We start from the raw sequence: 22,208 nt of genomic DNA, 5'->3' as shown, positions 1-22,208 counted from the left end.
GAATTCCCATGTGCTCTGTGGGAATTAAAGGTCCTTTTGCATTTTCCATTGGAGTTAAGATTCTCTGGCACAGTATAAAAACATCCCTTTCCTTTCTATTTGCACCATGCCATTAAACAGCTGCTTTTTGACTTGGTCAGCGGTAAACATCAGGGTGAACTTGGGGATAATTCTGCTAGTGTTCCATCTTGGGACTGGTGGTCTTTAACATCTTTATCAATAACATAGACAGCGGTATTGGGTGCACCCTCAGCAAGTTTGCAGATGACACCAAGCTTCGGGGTGTGGTTGACACAATAGAAGGAAGTGATGACATCCAAAGTGATCTGGACAGGCTCGAAAATTGGGCCCAGGAGGACTGAATGAGGTTGAACAAGGCCAAATGCAAGGTGTTGCTCTTGGGCTGGGGCAATCACAGCTATGTGCACAGACTGGGAGAAGACCTTCTTGAGAGCAGCCCCGCAGAGAAGGACTCGGGGGTCCTGATGGACAAGAAGCTGTAGATGAGGCAGCACTGCGCACATACAGCCTGGAAGGCCAACAGCATTCTGGGCTGCATCAACAGAGGGGTGGCAGCAGGGACAGGGAGGGGACTGACCCCTTCTGCTCTGCCCTTGTGAGGCCCCATCTGCAGTACTGCGTCCAGGCCTGGGCCTCCAAGAAGGGCACTGGAGCTTTTGGGCTGGGTCCAGAGGAGGGCCACGAAGACACCCAGAGGATGCAGCACCTCTCCTATGAAGACAAGTTAAAGGAGTTGGACTTGTTCAGCCTGAGAAGAGATAGCTCTGAGGATACTTCACTGCGGCCTTCCGGTACTTGAAGGGAACTTACAGGCAGGCAGGGAACAGACTTTTTACAGAGTCTGATAGCGATAGGGAAAGGGGGAACGGCTTTAAACTAAAAGAGGAGAGATTTAGGTTAGGTGTTAGGAGGAAATTCTTTACTCAGAGGTCAGGGAGGCCCCAGCACTGCTACCCAGAGAGCTGTGGTGTCCTATCCCTGGAGCTGCTCAAGGCTGGCTTGGATGGACCCTGGGCATCCTGAGCTGGTGGGGGCAACCAGCCCACAGCAGGGACTGGCACTGTAAGAACTTTAAACCCCCCTCCAGTTCAGCCATTCTATGAGTCCGTCTGATAAGCATTGCCGTTGTCACCGCCCTGCCTACCCGCTCAGCCACCGCCACTCAGTATTAACGAACAGCGCTAATTGCCGCCCTGACACGGCGCTTCCTCAGCACCCCGCCCCACGAGGAGGAGGCGCCCTCATGACGGACGGCCGCGCTGCCCAGTGAGGGGGGCGGGACGGTTGCGTTCCCTGCGCCGGATGCCGCGGCCGGGGCCTCGCTGAGGAGGAGTCCTTCGAAGCGGCGCCGGTGCCGCTGACTGCTGGGGCGGACGGGAGGCGGCCGGAGCCATGTTGGGCAGCGGGGCCAAGGCGGCCAAGCCGTCCTTCGTGTCCTACATCAGCCCGGAGGTGCGGGGCCTGGCGGGTGGGCGCGGCCGGGCGGGAGGGGGCGGCGGGGGCTCCCGCTTCCTGCTCCCCGCTCCCCCTCTCCCGCCGGGTTTCTGTGCGGTACGGGGGGCGGAGGCTTTGGCCGCCCTCACCTGGGCCGGGAGGGCAGCGCCCGGTGCCCCAGCGGAGGACAGTGCCTGGGGCTGCGGGCTGCCCGCGCGTTCCTCGGGGCTGTGCCCTGGGACCTGCCCGGCTCGCTGCTTCTCTCGGGCGCCCTGGCATCGCTTCGCCTTTATTGCTCGTCGTCGTGCTGCGGGAAAGTCCGGGTCTCTTTCCTTAGCAGCGCCGTGCTGAGCTCAGTCCGCGTGTCTTCGGTGCCGCTCTCCTGCTGTCCTTTCGCTTGTTTGCTGAGTGTAGCGCTGGGGGCTTGGCCGGAGCGGCTGCGGGTCGGCCGCTGGGCGCATGCTGCTGCTGGACGGCGTTCGTTCCGTGCCCTTCCGCGGGAGCCCGCTCGTACTGCCGGCCGCGCCGTTCTGGGAAGGCTCATCTTCTTGAAAACTCGTCCTTCGCACTTGCTGTCTTCCTCCGTGATTCCATGTAATCTATGTCAAAATAATGCTTTATCTTCGGTCCTCGTGATAGCTTCTGCGGGAAAATATTTTCCTTATCTTGTTAATTAGTACTGAGCGTACTGCTGATAGAACCTTGGAGAACCCGCTGTTTTGCTTTTCACTGTCTCTGAAATACCAGAGCTGAGTTACTGTGGCCTCTTTAAGTCAACTGCACTGTTCAAAGCTTATTTCCTTATTTGTGGCGGCAGCTCTGTTTTTGTAGGTTTTTCAGCCTTGGTGACGTGTAGTTTTGGCACTTCACTTCAAAAGCTTCCTTGTGCTCCTCAATGAAATGATATAAACAGTCGGTACAAAGACTTCTTGGGTCTGCACATATACCCACGTGAAGTCAGTCTTTCACCTTAGGAAAGTGTTTCCGTTCTGCAAATAAACCTCCTGGAACTGAGTTAGGAGCTTCACTTTTTGGGCTTGGTGAAAGACAGTTCACCGTTTAAACAAGCATGCTGGGTGACAATACTTCACAGGGGGAAAAAAGGCCGGTGGGAAAAGGTGTAAGTCAAATACATGCGGTGCACTAAGCCACCAAACAATAAGGTGTATTTAACCGGGTTAGAACTACTGCTGTAATGCCACAGCTCTTGATGGCTGCAAGAAGAACAATGAGAGCACTTAATGTTGAAAGGTGACGTTCTTAATTAAATATCCTAATATACCAGAGCTTGGTCATTTGGTTTTTATTTGTTCATGCTGCTTTTAACTGTCTCCCTGATGTACTTAAATTTCATGGGCTCTTGCAGCCGAAGCTTTCAAATACATAGAGGCTGACTTCTGTCACAGAGCTGCCTTTCTGACAACCTGTAATTGCCCCATGGTGTGGCCGCACAGGAAGCTGAAAGACTTGAATGGTTTTTAGTAGTATTAAAAATATAACCCTGGATATCTAATGAAACCTATGAAATCTGTGAGACTGTTGGGGATCTAGAAAACCATGTTGGATAGACTGAAAAGAAGCAGAAGTGAGTATCTGGCAAGGAGCTGTACTGTATGTGCATGTGGAAATAACAACCTTCAGGACACAAATTTTCTGTATATGTTAACTTCCATGTAGCTGAGTTTTGAAACTGGGGCTACACTGTTAAAACAGTGGAAACATTCCAGTCCCTCTTCTGTGGAACGTAATTTGGTGAACTGGAAGCTCTCATTTCATCGAGATAATGCAATTGCCATGCTAGGGCAGGCTGTAGGCTCTTGCTTTCATTAGCAGTTGCCTGGGAAAGCGCATGGGTGACAGTCATGTTTAGTGTCCACCTCTGGTAAACCCTGCCACAAAGTGGAAAGCAGCAGCGCAGGGGATTTGTGAGCTTAAGGTTACATCTAGATGGCATCTGATCTGGTGATGGACTCTCCTCTGAATCTATGGAGCCTTGCCTCCTTCCTGTTTATACTTCTGACTTGCAAAAAGATTATCTGGCAGTACAGAGCAATATACTAGTGTTACGCTGTAGCCCTTCATACTTGCGAAATTCACGTTCATTGGGCTTTTCTGTCTTGGTCTGGAAAGTTGTTTGAGACTTGATTCTAGGTTATGGGAGCCCTGCAATAAAAAAGTGCAGTGGGCAGATTTGAGCTTGGTTCTAGCCCCAGCTTGCTTAGCCTCCATTTGTTGCACCTGAGGGACGCTGTAGGTAATGCTCAGTGAGATCAAGCTAGCTTTAAGCTGCTTTTGTTTTGTCACTGACTGCTAAAAGAAGTGAGAATTCTATTCATGGTAATGCTATACAGCACGATAGAAGTAAGGTGTGAACAGAAGATGCTATTTATTAAGGAATGGAAGTGGCTTCCGTTGCATTTCACAGAACGTCTGGAAAAGTGGAGTTTCTGACATCTGACTAAATATAACCTAGTTATGCTCTGCTGTATGGAACCACAGATCAATCAGTGGTCTGTTAAGAGTGAGCCCATAGGATGTTGGTATTAATGACACATTTCCCCTCAGGACAGACTTGGCTCCCCTGCAGGAAACGGGGTGAACACCAGGGTGTAAAAGTCAATGTTTTGACATGCCTGGTCACAGGCTAGGAATATTTGTCTGTGGGGACACAGCGAACAGAAGTGGTGAAGTACTTCATGTTTCCTAACTTTAAAACTTAAAAACTGTAAACTTGTTATTCAGCATGCTAATCTTGTACATTTTCCATAAAACCTCAGTTTGAATAAAAATTGCGGTGTCAAACTTAATTAGAAGCTTACTGTTTATTTTGGTGTATATGCTTTGAAGTTAAAATTTTCATGTTAATTCTTCGAAGAGATTAGTTCTTGTATTAGCCCTTGTTTTTTTTTTTTTTTTTTTCCTAACATAACGTAAATCTTGACTGTAAATTCTATAATTCGGTTCCCTACAATTTCAGAGCAGCAGTAGTGGTGCCTGGTTGTTGTTTTGCCCGATCAGAGCTCTGAGTGAGCGTGGAGTCAAAACAAGATCTGAAGGGAGGGGGTGACTGCTGATTATTGAGTAGATGCAGAGTGTGCCCTGTGGAATGTGGGTGGAAGTTAAGTAGCCCACAACTACTGCAAACCATTTTTCCTGGTAAATCTTGGTATCTTACTGTGTGTTCTGTACTGATTGCTGTCCAGATTAGAGTGGTGGGGGTGAAAGGTGGCATAAGGATTAAAAGTCCCCCAAGTGGGCGGCAGGGCTGCAAGCTGACGTGGGGGAAGCCAGGCGCTGAAGTCAGAGGAGATGAACAGAACAATGTAAGGAAAGAGGAGAGGACAAAAGATGAAACAAATGTGGAAAACATGTGCAGTGATCTAATGGGCTCTTTGATGATGGAGCTGTTAAAGGAAGGAAAATGGGCATTTAGAGATTATTTTCAGTACTGTTATTTTAATTAAAATGTGGTAAGTATCTCTTCTGTTTTATTTGGAATACAGCATGGAATAAGGCTTGTTTGATCAGAAAATAGTCTTTAAGAGAAGACTGAGTATAGTGAAGTACAGTTAAATTTTACAAAAGGAAGTTCACGGCATGCTTCAGTACAATGTGGAGCTTTCCTGCATGTTACTTGAGAAAGTCATTTAGCAACATTAGGCAACAGCTAGCTATTGAAGTGAAGAATCCATGAGGAACATGGTATCTTCCATGGGTGGTCACAGTGCTGTCAGCCAAGATTGGCTTGGACCAGTGAGAAGGATGATGCAGAACAAATTGTTATATGGCATGCCATGTCAGCCTGCAGTTCTGGCATGACTCTGGGTACTCTGTAGTTACCAATCATAACAACATAAAGTGTTGGTGTGTTGCCTCTCACTGTTTACTCAGATAACCTGCAAAAAGGCATGCAGTGTGTGATATATGCACAGGTCAGGAAAGTTTGTGCAATGTTCAGTAAAGTGGCGGTCTTTGTTTCCCTCCTTTCAAAGGTAATCCAAACTTCCTGCATGGTGTCCTCTAGATATCTTTTATATATCATTGCTAGTAGGATTTTCTGTGTTATATCTTGAGTAAGAAGTGTGAAGATGCTGCTTCAGGTGCTCAGAATGAGGACACTGCAGGTGAAGAAACATCAATGCAGAGGTGTGGGTAGCTTTCTGTGGTCATAGACATGAAGTGCTTGCATGCTTAACTTCAACAAATGGTCAAAGGGTGAAGCTTCCTAAGGTCTGAACAGATTTTATAGCTTGTTGAAAGGGATAGACCTGCTTCTGCTACTTCCCTTGCTTTTTGTTCTGTGCTCATCTGACCTGTTCATGAGCTAGTTCTGTTATCTTTAGGCAGTAACAATAAAACCAGGCACAACAAATGTAAAGGCTTCCTATCTGATCTTAGGAACTGTGAATTACCTCACCAGGTAGTCACAGACACAGAGGAGTGTGCCTCATAGTAGCTATAGGTGCTAAAGTCAGTCCTAAGATCTGATTGTCCCAAACTGGAACCCACTAGAGACTTCAAGTTGATCAAGAAGAAAGAGTAGCAATAACTCTGTTCGAGACAGCTTGTACTAACTCACGGTGAGTTAACAACTTTTCCTCAGATGTTTGCCTTATCTCTTAAAAAGAACACATGAAATGACATCAGTAGAACTCAACATTTTGGTGTCCTTCCTTGGGAAATGAGTGCAGCAGAATGGGTTCTTTGACAGTGTTCAGCTGTTCATTGCTTGCATTCTAACCATCCCTAGTGCATATGAATAAACACCATCTTTGAAGGATTTATGCTTTTATTAGGGAATGTAAGTGTTGACTCTCAAATAGATCCCTTATTTGTGGAGTTTCAGCAGTTGTAAGCTGTTGTATAGGAATTCTGCTTGTAGTTAGTACATCACTTTGTTTTCTGTTAACCAGTGGTGGAGTTGCGTTTTTAAAAGCTCATCTCTAGTACATGCTTGACAGAAGTCCCCAGTTTGCTGTGGTGCTACCTAGGGAAAATTCCTACTGCTTACAGAAGTCAACTAATTTACCCTTTAACCACTTGTGTCATGGAGACAAATCATTATGAACCTGCTATAAAAAGCTTTGTTGCACTTTAACAGATAGATGTTAGCTCAAAGGAATTCTTTGGTGTCTGATACTTTTTTTTTTTGCTGTAATTTTCTGGCAGCACTGATAAAATGGTAGATATAGTGTGAAACTTACATGATTTATGTATATACTCAGTAGTTATTATGTGCCTTGTTATCTCTTCAAGGCTAATAGGAGAGCGCCTAGTTAATATACTACTTTATTGTTCTATAGCAGTGATTGTTGGTGTATCGTTTGTAAGTGAACTGTGCTGTATTTAGGTGTACCTATTGATAGTAGAAGGCATAACTAAAGGCGCTGGAAAACATAATGTTTAGCGTAGAGCTGCCAATGGTGAAGACCCAACATTAGGAAACCTCATTTCTTCTCTGGATGCAGCAGTGTTTGGCCTGAGCCGTATTTGTATAGTAACTTGTTTAACTGAAAAACATCCACTTTGATTAAAATTACTTGTAGAGGAGTCAGTCTTGGAAGACAAAGGCAACAAACTGTGTTCTGTTCTCTGTGCCAGCTGCCAACAGATTTTACTTCAGTTACAGATTTTTCTTCAGAACGCCACTGCTTTTTTAGAGCCTCTACCTCTGTCAGCCTGCTTTGAAAGTCTGCTGCTCTCCTGATAGTTTCCTGGTATTTTTAGTTTTACTGTGCAGCTATAAAGCTCTTCTGAGCTTTCAGAGCAAGTGTTTATGTGAATGGTAAAGGGAGATTCTCGGAGCCTTTTTTTCCTGTATTCAATCCAGCAAAAGTGCTGTTGCTTATGTCTCCTTTTGATTGCTTCTCTTGATTTGAAAAATCTGACTTTGGATGCTGTCACAAGCTAAAATTAGTTTGCTTACTGCTGTGGCCCTGGGGGTGGTTTCCAGTTAACTAATAGTTTTCCACAAAAACTTGAGTGCATGCAAAGTGACTCTGACTGCAGGAGGAAGTCTGATCTGGCTGAGCAGGAAGGGTGTAGCGTGTTATCCTGTTTAATACTCTTTCAGCTAGAGATTTTTAGCACAACTATCAGCGCCTCAAGGCTAGAATAAGTGATACTGAGAGTTGGATAGGTTTGTTTTATGCAGTTTGAGTCCAAACTGAAGTCCAGACATCCTCTGACTTGTGTTAACTCTTTGCTCTGAGATTCTGAAGTCTCTTTCGCTATAATCTTAGTGCTGTTGAAGTGACTTACATGCTTTGTTTGCAAAAATACACATAAGAAAAGCAGAAACAGGTAATGAAGGATGAGGAACTAAAAACTACCAAAGGTGCACTAGAAACAAATACTAGTTATGTGGAAAAGCTTCCAATGAACTCTGGGAGGTAATGTAACACTAGATATACACTTACCCGTTTATATTTACTGAAAAAAACTTAAATACTATTAATAATGCTTAATTTTTTTGTCTGTTCCTTATGAAAATAATGCATTTCCTTTTTCAGGTTTTCAACAGTGTGAAACTAACTTAATGATCTATCTAGTAGACAGCTGGCCTTAAGTAGAAGGAGTGTACTGCAAACTTTCTCTTTACCTTAGGAGAGGAAGTACTCTCCATAACATTAATTTTCCTGTTGGCTAGAATGTGGGTGCAGTCATTTACAGTATATATTAAAGATATGATTTCTGCAAAGAAGTAATTACTCTTCTGCTCTCTAGGAAATACATGTAAAGGAACCCATAGAAAAGGAAGTAAATCCTCGTTTACTACCAGGTAACTGTGCTCAGAATTAAATAATAAAATAATTATGTAAATTATATATACTCTTATTTGTGTACCATAAACACCCAAGTTACATCCACGATGGTAAAATACTTGTTTGTGGAGTACCACCCTTACAGGTTGAATATTTTAAGTATCTATCTGCATGGATTATAGAGAATTTATAAAAAGTTAATGTATATTTTGTAGAGAATAGTATCTTCGGGTAAGATGCATGTGGAAAATGGTCCAAACTATGTCCTGTTTCTTTAAGGTTGTTTAGACTTTTTTTTTGGCCTTGGTTTGAAGGCCAAAAAACTGAACTAGTAGATACTTAACCTCCATGTGCTTTGTTTCTACTTTGAGCAGTTTTGGCCTTTCCATATCTCATTCACTGTTAAGAGTCTTTTAAAATTTACAGTTGTTTGAAAATACGATCAGTGTTTTCCAAGGTTAGGGAAGATGAGGTTGCTAAGACAGAATACAAGTGAAAGCTTAATATAGTGTTGTTCAGTCAAGTTTTCTTTCTAGAAAAGAGTAGTTTGAGTGTCTATACTTATTAAAATCTGTTTTTATTTTAAACTTTGAGTACATGCTAATTTGAAGATTAAAACTTCATTAAAGATTTATGTAACTTGTTCGAGAACTTTAAAATAATTCTGGGGTATGTAAAATAAAAAAGATCTACAGTTAAAGCAATGGAAAACTAACTGTGAGGACCTTGTAATAATTAACTCAAATATTTCAGCATTATTAACGGTTTAGTGGTGTAGAAAACTGGAACGGTTTTCAGTTTGTTCATTGACTGTATTAACTGCTTTTTACCGGGATTTGGGTTTTGTTTTTCAAGTATACATATGTGTGGTGGGTCTTTAATATTCTGTGTTATTCTCCTGTTACTGGGCCATGGTCAAGATGCTTCTGATTATGAAACTCATTGTGTTCAGCTGAACAGTATTTAGTCTATCTTTAGTTGTGTTAGTAACCTGAGAGGCTCTCTGGGTACTGATTTCAAGAGCTGCCTCTTATTCTTTGTGTAAGTACTTAAATATCTTCAGGTATACAGTTAAAAGAAGCTGTAAAGGAAATGAATACTGATTTTAAGGTGCATTGAAATAATGACACATATCAGTCATGTTACAAGTTAATGTTTGTTTTATACAGGTGAACAGCTGCTTTGTGAGGCAAGCACGGTCTACAAGTACATACAAGAAGATGGGTCAAATCGTGGCACTTATGGAAAACTTGTATGCACAAACTTCAAGATTGCTTTCCTTGATGATGATTCTACTTCGGATGATAATGTAGGAAGACAAGTCTTCTTATTATGACCAAACAGACTCTGAAGAAGTATAGTCTCTTTGACTAAATAATTTTACCTTTCCTTTATGTAAGAATGAATATATATTTATGGAAAGTTTTAATGGTGCTAGACTTCTGTTAATCAGTCTGCATCTGTTTGATCCATACATGTCCTCAAGCTGAGACTATTTCAGTGAAAGTATTTGAAGTTTGTATGTGGATATTTATAAATGATGTAGTTTAAAAATTTTTATTTACCTTGTGAATCAGTAATTATGTTAAGCTCAAGTGAAAAGAATGGAATGATTTGAAAGCTAAATCTACAATTAGTTTAAACTTTGCTGCTTATCTAGTAGCAGTTGCAAAAGTGTCAACATCAAACATACTTCTAATGTTGTATAACAATGGACTTGAATTTGGGTTACATCTACAGAACCATTTTACAGTTCCAGAAGACCGGGTAGGCTGAAATACAGTGGAAATCCTCAAAGTAACTGCTGTATGGCTCAGAAAAGCTCTGCGTTATTCCACTCAGACACAAGCGTCAACTACAAAGATTTCAAGCTTACAAATGTTTTTGAAGCTAAAACGTCCCCAGTTCTTAGAAATAAGTTGTCTTCTTTGGTATTCAAATTGAGTCCTCAAAGAGGAGTGTTAATGCCACAATTTTTTTGGGTGTGCTGGAGCATGTGAAGCTGTTCCTTTTATGTGTTGCAAATGGAGGAGAAGCTTGTATGTGGCTCTTAGGAGTGCAAGATCAACTTGGAAGTGAATGAGAAGATGTGTTGATTGCAGTCAGATATTTGAGAGATAAAATTTCAGGGAATTTAATATTGCAAACTAAGGCTTGTACAGCAAAATACGGGGTTTTTTGAACCTTGAGAAAGGAATTTGGACAAAGCTGTACAGCCCTTCCCACACATCCCATGAGATATGTTCTAAACGTGGTAGTGACCTTGCTAATTTCTGTTCCATCTTTAGCTTGTTAAATCCTAGGTTTATAGCATGCTGAGTCAGCAAATATTTATAAGTAGAAGTTCATTGTTAGTCACCTATTTCAGAGTAGTGCAGACTTGAAAATAGTTTAAATGAGGCTGACTTTGTTCCCAGCTGTATTCATGTAAAATGTTATTTGCTCATGTAGTGTACATAAGCCTTCTGGGAGTAGTATTTAGAATAAGTGTTTAATTGTGGCATCGCTCGAATCCTTTTTTAATCCTCTGAATTCATGGAAGGTGAAGGGAGTCTGACAGAATTGGCTTGTGTGACTTTATTTTGCCTAGTGATAAATCCAATTCTTATGTTGGAATAAGTGTCTTGAGAACACTTGGGATTTGCATTCTTTTAAGACACTTTGTTTCCTGCCAGTTTCCCACAGCAAGGAAACTTTTCATGAAAGGACTTGGATTACATCAAGTTACTGTATTTCCTGTTTACTGCAATGATTCTAGTTTAAAATGTGACCCTCAATAGAAATACATGCTTCAAAGTTACTTGAAAAGTAAGAATGATTGCAGACATAGTTGAAACTTGAACGCAATTTTCAATTTATATATTATGGCTGTGTAACCAGTGACTGTCTGTATTTTAAGAACTATTTCATGTTTTGCCTTACACAGATTATAAAAATGAGAGTAAAGCTGAGATTATAATATGTACCAAATACACACTTTACTTGTGAGAAGGTGCTAGTTCTTCATAGTGCAAGATTTCTGAAATTTTTTTCCTATGTTCTAGGAGCCACAATTTAAGAATAAGATCATAGGAGAAAATGACATAACCCTGCAATGTGTAGATCAAATCTATGGAGGTAGGTCAGCTCTTGGTTTAATGTATGTCACGCTTCTAAATGCCTTCTAATTCTTGTGTTCTTGTTCTGTACATATCCTTTTTAGAAAATGAATAGAGTTCCTGCTTTCAAGACTAGGTTGTGTAATCTGGGAAGAGCAACTGTGGTTATTTTAATGATGAAATGACAGATAAAAGATATGCAAGAATCCAGCTTTGTCCCTCATGCTTGTCTGCCCTAAACAAAATGTAGATTGATCAGTTTCTTCAAAATGTGTTTATTCGTGGCAAAAAATGTACTGTACAAAGTCTCTGGTTTAAGATTGTACAAATATCTTATTCTAATATGTGTCAGCTGTTTCCTGTAAATATGGAGTTACAAACTTCATTTAAGCAATTGCACTGTAGAGCAGTACAAGTGAGTAATTCCTGGATGCCTTTTGTGTCTAAGGGAACTTCATTTGATGAGACTCTTGATTTCTTCGTAATATGGAAGGTGGTAGAAAATGAGCTTTTACTTTACAAGCCAGACAAAATGGTGTTTTGCAGCTGAGCTTGTAGGTATGCCTATGTTGCTTAAAAAAAAAAAAAAGGTAAGCGCAGGATTAGTAATTTGTAAGTAGTAAGGAAGACTTTATTGAGCAGCCTAACTTTGGATTAGTGTTCAGAGTATTTATGAATGGTGGTGTGGATTGGTGAAGAAGTAGATGAGGGAGAATATTGGAGCATTGTTATGAGATAATTTGGTTTTGTTTCCAGTGGCCTAGCTGATAGTACTTGAAGATGCAAAATTATATATTCTCAAAAGGAAGTGAACAAAGGGCTGTCTTGAGGGATTTATAATGGTTTTAAATAATTTTTAAAGAAGGTTAATGAACATAGTTGCTTGACTCTCTCTTGGGCAAAACTACTGAATTGTTCTTCATGTATTTCAAAACTGAACTTATGCTGTCAGAATGAACAAAAGTAAACACTGAGCAGATGGTTTGGCTGTAAGTCCAGTTCCTACGTTGTAGCAAGTAACGTAAGTGGGTTTATGTTAAAGTTGGTGATAGCATCAACCCACAGCTTGCAATACTGTTGTAGCACGCTTATTTTGAGTTGCTAAAACTTGGGATTGAATTAGTTTCTCAAGTTTTGAAAGGGCAAATAGGGATAATTTTATGAATTGATGGTACTGTTCCTTTTGATAATTATTTAAATCTTGTTGATTTTGCAGTTTATGACGAGAAAAAGAAGCTTTTAACTGGACAACTGAGAAAATACCCAGAGAAGCTAATTATCTACTGCAAAGACCTTAGAGTATTTAACTTCTGCCTCAGATACACAAAAGAGGAGGAAGTAAAAAGAGTAAGTATAGGAACTTCATTTGTGTTTTTTCCTTTTTAAGCATGGTTGTAGGTATTAATTTCTTTGTCGGGGATGAGGGAAGGATGAAGTTTATTCTCAGAGATCCATTTAAGTTGAAGTGTTTTCTGAGCATTTCCAATTAAGAGAGAGAGGCTTCTTTGAGCCAACCTTATTCATTAAACATTTTTACATACAGCAGTTAAAAAGATAAAATGTAGTTGCTCTTGAAGATAAGAGGAGCTTGAGAGTAATATGTATAATTAGCTTCAGATCCAACAAACTTGTAATGCTGTTCTGTGCTGAAGTGATACTATTTTACAGCATTGTGGACATCAGTCTTGCTAATAGAAAAGCAGTTAGTTTCTTGGTAATTTTAGTCCTTTTAACGCAAGACCAGAAGCCTTACTAGCTTTATTTAAATGAGTCAATCTATAGGATGAACATCTATAATGCTTCTCACGGAGTCAAGTAAGTACATTGCCGTCAAGACAAGGGAAAAGGCCTTCCCATAGAGCAGTTTTGTTTTAAGCCTGGGAGAGGGGATTGAAAACTGATGTTGTTTACACTGACTGTTTTATTAGTCTGGGTGTTAATTTTTGGTCCTTTCCTAGATTGTCAGTGGCATAATTCATCATAGCCAGACTCCTAAGCTGCTTAAACGCTTGTTTTTGTTTTCTTATGCATCAGCTGCCCCAGACAACACAGGTAAATGTTCTTGTATTTTTAGATTGTATTTGTTGCATGCTGTTAGTTCCTAAAGCAGTCTGGGATGCTTGGTAGCTGAGTTTGTACTTGTTCTATGACACTACCTGATTAGCTGTCTGCCTCTGAAGATTCATTTGTCATGTGTTGTTGCACTTTTTCCTAAAAGTCTCTAAATCACCTCCAGTTGATCTGTGTGAGAATGTCAGTGAAGTTGTGCAGAATTTTTACAAGCAAGAGTAGCATCTTTGGATTGAAAACTGTTATCAGTATTTGCAAATGCTTTTCATATGTATCTGCCCAGAATGCTCTCATCTGGAAGATATTTTGCTTATTTTATTACTGTTTTGTGTAACGTTGCAGTGAACCAAACTTCCTGCCCTTAACTTTTGAATTATTACAGTTGCAATGGCCACTGGCATAGGATTTCCCTTTTCTCTCTTATTTGCAAGCAATCTGATTTTCCCAGGCAACTACAAAAAAACCCGTAGGTTCATATAGAGAAGTTCCAGTAATTATCCAACTTCCTTTTAGCTGATTTATTACATAACTTTCCCACTTGATCAAACTTAGCTGAATAATATAGTAATCTTCAAAACTTAACATAAAAAGTTATCAGTGCACTTTCTAGCATTTAATAGTTTTGTCTTCAGCTGAAGCAGTAGTGCTGTTTTAAGTTAAGAACCTGATTCTTGGTGCACCAAAAACACATGCTCCTGTTCCAGAAGAAAGTTTTCCTTGTACCTAAGATGTTAAATGGATGCTTATCAACGTATTTCATGCAATTACAAAATCACTGGGTTAGATTAAACTCTTGGATATCAACCAGTCATGTGCCTTTCCATCTCCTCCTGTCTGCCCTGCACCACTCAGTGTAGTCTCAACTACGGCAAGTTCCCCAGGGTTGCATACAGTTGAGTTTTGAGTATCTCTAAGGACAGACTCCACAATTCTGGGGCAGCCTATTTCATTATTTGACCGCCCTCATTGTGAAGTTTATTCTTATGTTTGAATGGAATTTGCTGCATTTCAACTTGTGCATGCTGCCATGTGTCATCTCACTGGATACCTCTGGGAGTCTAGCTACAAATTTTTTACTTCCTGCTTCCCCCATCTACCCCATCAGGAGTTTATATGTGTGGAGATCCCGTGGAGCTTTCTCTTCTCCAGGCTGAATAATCCCAGCATTCAGGCCCTTATCTGTTGTTTCAACAAGCCCTGAATGCATCTTCACTGGATTTGTACTGTGGCTGTCTTGTACTGAGGGCCCTAGTGCTGGATACGTTGTTCCAGTAATGGCCTCACCATTAGCTCAATTCTGGCCTCATCAGAATTGAGAGGAATAATCAGCTCATTCAATTTGGGGAAAGTAGTTTTCCCAGTGCAGACCAGAAATACTTTGGCTTTCTTTGCTGCAAGGGCGTATTGCTGGCTTAGGTAATTCAGCTGTAACTGGTATTCAGTTTCAACTACAAACATCAGAAATATGAGTTTTTTTCCAGGTAGATACTAAGCAAATGTAGAAGAAAGTAGTCTTTATTAGGCATTGCAGTTGTATCGTCCATGGAAGTTCTAGCTCTGCTTATCACTTCAGTTTTGCAGAATGTTTGATTATGACCAGTGTCCAAAACAATTAATGTTACTCCATAAATTATGTGTCTGTTGAATTAGAATTGTGGCTAAATCAGTTTGCTGTTGTAACTGTTGCTGAGGTGGCTAAGTGGAAGTATGGGAGGAATCTTAGTTGAAATGATCAAGACCAAGTGCTGTAATCTATTTTCCATTCTTACTAAATTCCTCAGATGCTATATTCAGTGTAAAACTCCTATCTGTGATAAAAGAATTAACATTATATGAAATGCGAAATCTGAATTAACATGATTTATCTGATAGATGGAAGAAACCAAACTGTGATGTTTGATACTCTCGAAGACTGGCGTGATGAGTTGGAGCGAACAAAGGGGAATGTGCAATACAAAGCAGTATCTACCAATGAAGGCTACAAAGTCTCTGAAAAGTAAGCTTGCCATGTCTAATAATGAGCTTTGGATATACATCTCATTAATTCTTGTAAAAATTAATGCTCAGCATCGTAAGGTAGCATTATGCCTGTTTTTTAGTATCCAGTTTCCATTTTGTGTTATAGGATACTTTGACTTGGGACCTTAGGAGGTCGTTTTATGCAATCCTGCAGTCAAGCAGAATTAACTTCAAAATTAGGTCGAGTTTAATCAGAATAGTTTTGATGATCTCCAAGGATGAAGAATACCATGTTAAAGTGGAACAGAAATAATGTGGGTCTAATATCTGTACTTTGTCACACTTAACGAATCAGAATGACACTTATCTTGGTAAAAACTCAAATTACATGCAGTTAAGATTTTTTTGTTTTTATTTGGGGAAAAAAAAAATTAACTGGTTTAAAATATGTCAGCAAATACACTGGTGGAAATTAAAATGTCTCTCCAGTAGTGGAAAGTTAGCTAAACTGGAAGGCATAGACATCTCTAAGGAGTATCTATTTGAGATCTGTACAATACGTAGTGTACTACTACTGTTCAATAGTCAAATCCTGTAAGGTTTCACAGGCCTTGGAAAGAAAGTCCAATTTTCAAAGTAGAGCTAAATCTTAGTTACTCATTCTGGGTCTGTCTTGAGACTCAAAATTTAAGATTAAATACTCATCACTGCTTGTGTGGGCCTTAAATGTCATATCTGATACTGTAAACTCATGATATATTAAATGACGTCCTTGAATTGTGACTTGCATGGCTTACGAGATGCAGAAATTGAATTAGTTATCTAATATTACAAGGATATTGTTGAAACAGCTAGTAGTGTGAGAACAAAGACAGTCCTGGATGTTACAATTGAATGTGGAATTTAATTGCAGCCTTGCTAAGGCAGGGTAGTGTTGCAGTGAAAATGAACAGCACAGGATTGAAAGAAAGTGTTACCAAGCTGAAAATTTTGTTGAGGACAAAATTATCTAGTTGGAAAGATTTTTGTAGCTCTAAGAGTGAACACATAATTAGCGTGTGGGCTAAAGCACTTGCCATCACTAAAGGAGCTTGGATATTGTTCTTTGTTCTGTTCCCAAGTGCATGAAACTTTTTTTGGTCATCTTAGGTTGCCTTTGTATTTTGTTGTTCCCATGTGCGTTTCTGAAGAGAGTATTTTGAAGTATGAAGGCAGAGGCATTCCTGTAAGTATATATGCATGTGTGGCTGAGGTCAGTAACCTTCTTGAGATGATAAAATTCAACTAGCATTGTAGATGTTACTACATTATCTTCAAAACATGTTTCTAACAGTTCACGTTTAGTTAACGTAGCCTACAGTAAAGGTAATAGATTTTGGAAAGAGGGGTGCACAGAGTGTTCTGTTTTCCCTTGAACAGTGTAAAGCAAAGTATGTAATCTGCTGATTCACAAGCCTGTTTACTTATATTAAGTATCTAACATCCTATACTCTGCACATACTATTCATCTGTATTTCCATCAGCCTGTGTTTCACGAGACTGAGCACTGACTGTTATCTAGCTGGGGCAGGATGTAGGGCTGGAAATGCATTTTGGGCACTGAGGTGAAGACCTGCGTTTGCAGGTATAGTTGAATAGCACTAGTTAGCTTGAGTACTGGTGAGTAGTATGTCTGTAACAATGCAGCATTTTTACAAAACCAATAGAGGAAAAGAAAAAACAAGTAATTCTACCAGTCTCAACAGAAAATGAAGTTAAATATATTCTACTACCTGTAGCTGGATTTGGTTTCCTGCCTCACGTCACGCTTGAAGAACTGGTAAGACAGAACACAAACAAGAAGCAAAGTAACCTCACTTAGGATATTTAATCGTAGTTGCTGAGTGTCTATCAAATTTGCCAATTAAAAACCTGTCAACTTCATACTCTTAGTCAGTTCATGAAGATAGTTCTATGCTGTCATGTCTAATCTTTACTTTCCAATAGTGAAGTTCAAAATAATCTGATTTACTTGTCTTCAGTTGACCAGACAATATATAGAAGCTTTTTTCATTGCATTTTGCATTGGTCAGAAGCCTTGCAGAATTCTTCTACTTACTTCCCAATCCTTTGTGAGAAGTTTGTGTTCAAAATATCTTTACCATATTAAATCTGTTTGGGATAGTAGTGAAAGGACAGATCATTTTCAGAGCTTTAAGATGTGACTCAAGCAGTTGCATAGGGGAAGTGAGAAGCTTTGAGGACTGATCTGTTTTAAAGAATACTTGTAACAGTGCAGTTTGATTTATGAGGTCTGCTCCAAAAGTAATGCCTCCAATTTGATTCAGTTGGCCTTCCCAACCAATATTCCTTTACATCTTGTTGTCATACCACAGATGGCAGCAAAGGTTGGATGCCATTTTGTCAGACTGCCCATGGAAGTGCGTATGAAGCAAAGCTGTGTCATTGAATTCCTCTGTGTGGGCAAAAATTGCTCCCATTGACATTCATTTACACTTGCTGAACATTTATGGATCCCAAACATGAGATGACAGCACAGTGAGGCAGCAGGTGGTGCGTTTCAGTAGTGGTGACAGCACAATGTGTCACCTCCCCTGGTGCAGATTTTTAAGCGTGGCACACATGCTTTTGTTCATCAGTTGTGAAATGCATAGCTAATGGTGGTGACTACGTAGAAAAATAGTGTTTTGTAGCTGAAAATTTGTTCTATTAATTAGTGGTACTGTGCTCTTTGTATCTGTTGCAGTTTCCGTGGAAATAAATAGGCATTACTTTTGTAGCGACTTACGTAGCTGTGGAGCTCATGTTTAGTGTTTCATATGCTTAGTGACATTAACATACAGCTCATGTGGAAAGGTATGAGAGCGTATCTATTGTGAGTTATTTTGCAGCTTAACTACTAGAAAAATACTACTATTTCTGTGGTGAGACTGATGACTATTGAGTTACTTACAAGAGCCATCTTTAGCAAATCTTCCAGTGTAAATACTGTACTGAGGCATGTAGCTGGGATGCGAATATAGAAGTTTGCTATTACCAAATCACTGAATACACTAAATATTCAACAAAGCACAGCATAAACAAATTTCTTGCAATGGCTCAGTCAACTACTTTGTATGAAATACTTTATCAGCTTTTATCACAGTGAATGTCTTTCTGCAGATTTGGTGTTGGTCTTGCCATAATGGTGCTGCTCTTCTCAAAATGTCCGCATTTCCCAAAGAACAGGATGACAGCACTTCACAAATGCAAAAAGCCTTCTTGGATGGGTCAGTAATAGCTATTCTGTCCACAACACTTTGCTTGGTATGGACCTTGCTTCTCTTTTTCCATATATGCTATATCTTTAAGCTTGCACGCATCAGGCTAGATCTGAAAATAGTCTACTGTATTGGAATGGGTTTAAGCCCCTGGCCTAATAGCATCTGCGGTCAGTTGTGCAGGACTGTAATGTCACTGAAGACCTACTTGCAGAAATATATATATATCAGACTAATCTCTGTATAAACTGTCCTTGTTAAGTAAAGCGGTGCCATCTCTGTAGTTCTTAAGTACAGTCGTAGTATCATTAACTGATGGGCTCAGTTATTTGCAAGTGAGTCCAAACTCTTCATCTCTAAACATGAATTTTTTTAGTTGAGGTAAATCTTTGTAAAATCAGCTGTCCTCTTAACAAGTTTTTCGTAGTTCACTACAGATGCGTTGGTAAGACAATTTATTTTTAAGCTGAATTAGTGAGTTGATACAGCTCAGCAATTAGAAAAATGTGAAAACTAAGATAAAGAGAAGAACACAGATGCTTGCTGATGACTTGTTGCTTCCCTGCCCCCAGCTTTTTTTAACCTGTTTGGTGTCCTGGAGAGAACTTACCTCATAATTTGCTCCTAAGAGGAGCAATCAAGTCAATATATACTGTTTGTACTGCTTCACCACTAGTTGCTTGTTTGCCATAGATGGGAGCCTGTTAATCAGAGAACTAACAGATAATAACTTGATTTGGCTCTTAATTTTTAAAAACAAGGTTCTTAATTATTATTCCATGAGAGAGGCTTTTGACCCTTCCTGCAGATTCTCAAGCATTTCCTTCTGAAATGGGGAAGTTCGTGTCTTGTGGCTCTTCTTAATGCTGTTTCATAATGTGGAAGTAAAACTAACAGTAAGCGGTAATAAAGTATCAACTGATATTCTGATCCTTATCTGTGGACTTCTAAACTTGTGGGTAGTATTGGTGTCTATGTATTTTTGTTATGGAATGGAGTACTGGAAGTTTTCCACTAATATTTCAAAATACTTGTAGAAGATGTCTATAAGGATGTGTCAGCATGCCATTGTAATGAGAATCATAACTCAGTCACACAGCAGATGTATACAGTTAACAACATTGAAAATGTTTTAGAGCCAAATATCCTGCCACAAATTGTTTATTTCATTTTGGAAGAAGTATCATAATTGATAAGTCACTGCTTTTGCTTGATGCTCTTCTGATCTGATGCATCCTCTAGTAGATCTGAAGACCTGCGTTTTGCATGTGTACTCCTGTAATTCTCACTTAAAGCAGATTTCTGTTCTGCAACAGCCAGGAGACAAAATACTGTCCTGTGCTGACCAAATGCCTACAAGGCTTTTCTTCTGAATTACAAGCTGGAGTAGTTTTTGCCAAAACTGTACAACAAGAAGTCAATGTAACAGTAGCTATTTTTGAAGCTGAGACTTAGTATCTTACTCATAGACAACCTCTGGAGCATGAGTGAGAGGGACCCTTCCTGGTCCAAACCAGAGCTTATCTGTCCTAATATTCTTCTCACCTCCTAGGGGAAAATGCATGTGCATAGAGAAGTGCGAGGCAGGTATACAGTCTTGTTTGAGTTGAGATAGTTTCTTCTTTTACTCTCATGTTTCATGAGCAGACGTGGTAGCTGAGTGCCAGAATATAACTTGAAAGAAGTCAGGAAAAACTGTAAGCGTCTGCTTGGAAATGTGGATGTTTCTGTCCATCCTATTTCTACATTTGCCTGTGAATAGCCTGCTATTAAAGTAATTTTGGTGTCTGTAGTGAAGACAATGCCTACTAAGGAAGCAGTAGTAAAAATCAAGCAGCCTATGTAATATTCATAAAGTGCACAAATATGCATGGGCATTACTTTTTTCAGTGTGAGAAGTAAGAGCAGCAAAACCTCTCATAAGCTTGTAGGCAAGCTTCCAACCAGTATGTAGACTTGCACGGAGGTTATTAGCTTCTGGGAATGTGTGTCTCTTAGTCTTACAGTGATTTCCCAAACTTATGCATATTAACTTTGTATTTAGTTGGTGCATTATTTGACTTGTGAAGCAGAAGGCTTTAATTTCTTGGTGATTTGGTGTAGAATCTATAGGACAATTAGAAAACCTCCCTATGAACTCCTGAAGACAGATGACTTGTCAAGCAGCCTTCCATCTCTGCAAGAAATCCAGACTGCGTACACAAGATTTAAGCAGCTGTTTTTGATAGGTAAGTTGAACTTCAAAGTAATGCTCAGTCTCTGAAATCTGTAAAGGAATGACAATGCTGTTCTGCCTCTAATAGAGGTAGTCCTTCTCTTTGTGTGTTATTTTCTGATACTGGTTAAATGCAGTCTTAGTATGTAGCTAAGGACTGTGCTTATGACTGACTTGCTAATGGAGATCTGTAGTCCTTAGACTTATCTATCTCTTACTAAGCAGTCACAGTATCTGAAAATCTATTTAAAAGAGCAACTATTAGTGAAGTTTAAATGTTCAGTACTATACATTAGCTGGATTGAAATTGTGAGAGACTTCAACTTTTTCTGATACGCTGAAATTGAATGTTTGATGCTAAGGTTTTTAATCCTTTGGGTTGTATCAAATACTAGACTAAATGCTAACTTTTCCTGAAGACTACTGTTGTTGGACATAAGAAACTGATAATCACTGAAGCACTGTATATTTGCAGCATAGCCTGCATACAGTATCTAATGCCTTTTGGTTTTATACATAGAATGTATTGGAGTTGAAATTGATTGCAAATTAGTATGGATAGTTTCTCATAAATTTTCTGGAAAGGCTTTTGATACTGAAGAGAAGTGTAGGATATGAGATACTCATCAGAGGTTCATAGTGAAGATTTCTTTTTTCTAGAATATGCTGTCAAAATTGCAATGAATCCTTCATACTACTTGAGAGCTAAAAACAGTGAGTTATAATTTCAGTGTAGTTTCTACTGACTTAGACTCCTGTAAGAAAAAGACCAGCTTGAGTTTAAGACACATATAAGGAAATACTGCATCTCTTTTAATCAGAAAAATATGGGCTTAAAAGAAGCTGAACAAAGCAATAGCTCCCCCACTTCTCTGCATTTAGTCTTAAGCTTTGGCACTCTCGATCCCAGACTTGACTGCACTGCAGCTTTGTTGCCTGCAGACCAAAATGAGCTGTTCATCTTATCATTCCTGTCTGATGAATACTCTGATCAGTGTGAATTGCTAATTATCAGAATCCAAGCAGCATCAAGCCACAAAACTGGGAAACCAAGAGCAGACCCAAAATAAATTACTTCTGTCAGCAGTACCACGCTGTATGTTTTGAAAGTACTGGATTTTTGGTTCTGAACCTCTTAACCTGAAAGAATTCCTAGCTCAACAGCCAACATATCATACTGAGTCTTCATGGAGGCCAGAGCAATGCTTTAAGTGTTTCCACGTTCTTACATTTTGTGTAATTTGTGAAAAACAGGAACTGAACTCAAACTCTAAATACATGATACTTCGGTGAATTACTCATGGGAATTAGAAAGATTTTTTTAATCAAGAAAAAAGCACGGATTGTTCTTACTGTTCATTCATAGCTAGCCTGTCATCTTTTAAAT

General features: G+C 39.7%; 1 protein-coding gene across 2 annotated transcripts in view; it reads left to right on the top strand.

Annotated features, from left to right (window-relative positions):
• MTMR12 (myotubularin related protein 12) overlaps window positions 992-22,208 on the top strand; it is a 33,283-nt gene continuing 12,066 nt past the window's right edge. Inside the window, exons 1-10 of one of the 2 annotated variants that reach the window (XM_021380526.1) lie at window positions 992-1,473; window positions 8,182-8,236; window positions 9,389-9,528; window positions 11,264-11,336; window positions 12,534-12,664; window positions 13,276-13,369; window positions 15,260-15,383; window positions 16,496-16,571; window positions 18,509-18,615; window positions 20,710-20,834. In XM_021380526.1, the coding sequence (XP_021236201.1) occupies window positions 1,414-1,473; window positions 8,182-8,236; window positions 9,389-9,528; window positions 11,264-11,336; window positions 12,534-12,664; window positions 13,276-13,369; window positions 15,260-15,383; window positions 16,496-16,571; window positions 18,509-18,615; window positions 20,710-20,834 (985 nt within the window). In that variant the 5' untranslated portion in view covers window positions 992-1,413. The remainder of the gene's footprint in view (window positions 1,474-8,181; window positions 8,237-9,388; window positions 9,529-11,263; window positions 11,337-12,533; window positions 12,665-13,275; window positions 13,370-15,259; window positions 15,384-16,495; window positions 16,572-18,508; window positions 18,616-20,709; window positions 20,835-22,208) is intronic. The other variant, XM_021380525.1, reaches the window with a different exon arrangement.

This window comes from Numida meleagris, chromosome Z, assembly GCF_002078875.1.
Source record: "Numida meleagris isolate 19003 breed g44 Domestic line chromosome Z, NumMel1.0, whole genome shotgun sequence".
NCBI lineage: Eukaryota > Metazoa > Chordata > Aves > Galliformes > Numididae > Numida > Numida meleagris.
Note: the sequence above shows the minus strand (reverse complement) of the source record. Positions and strands in the feature narration are given on the sequence as shown.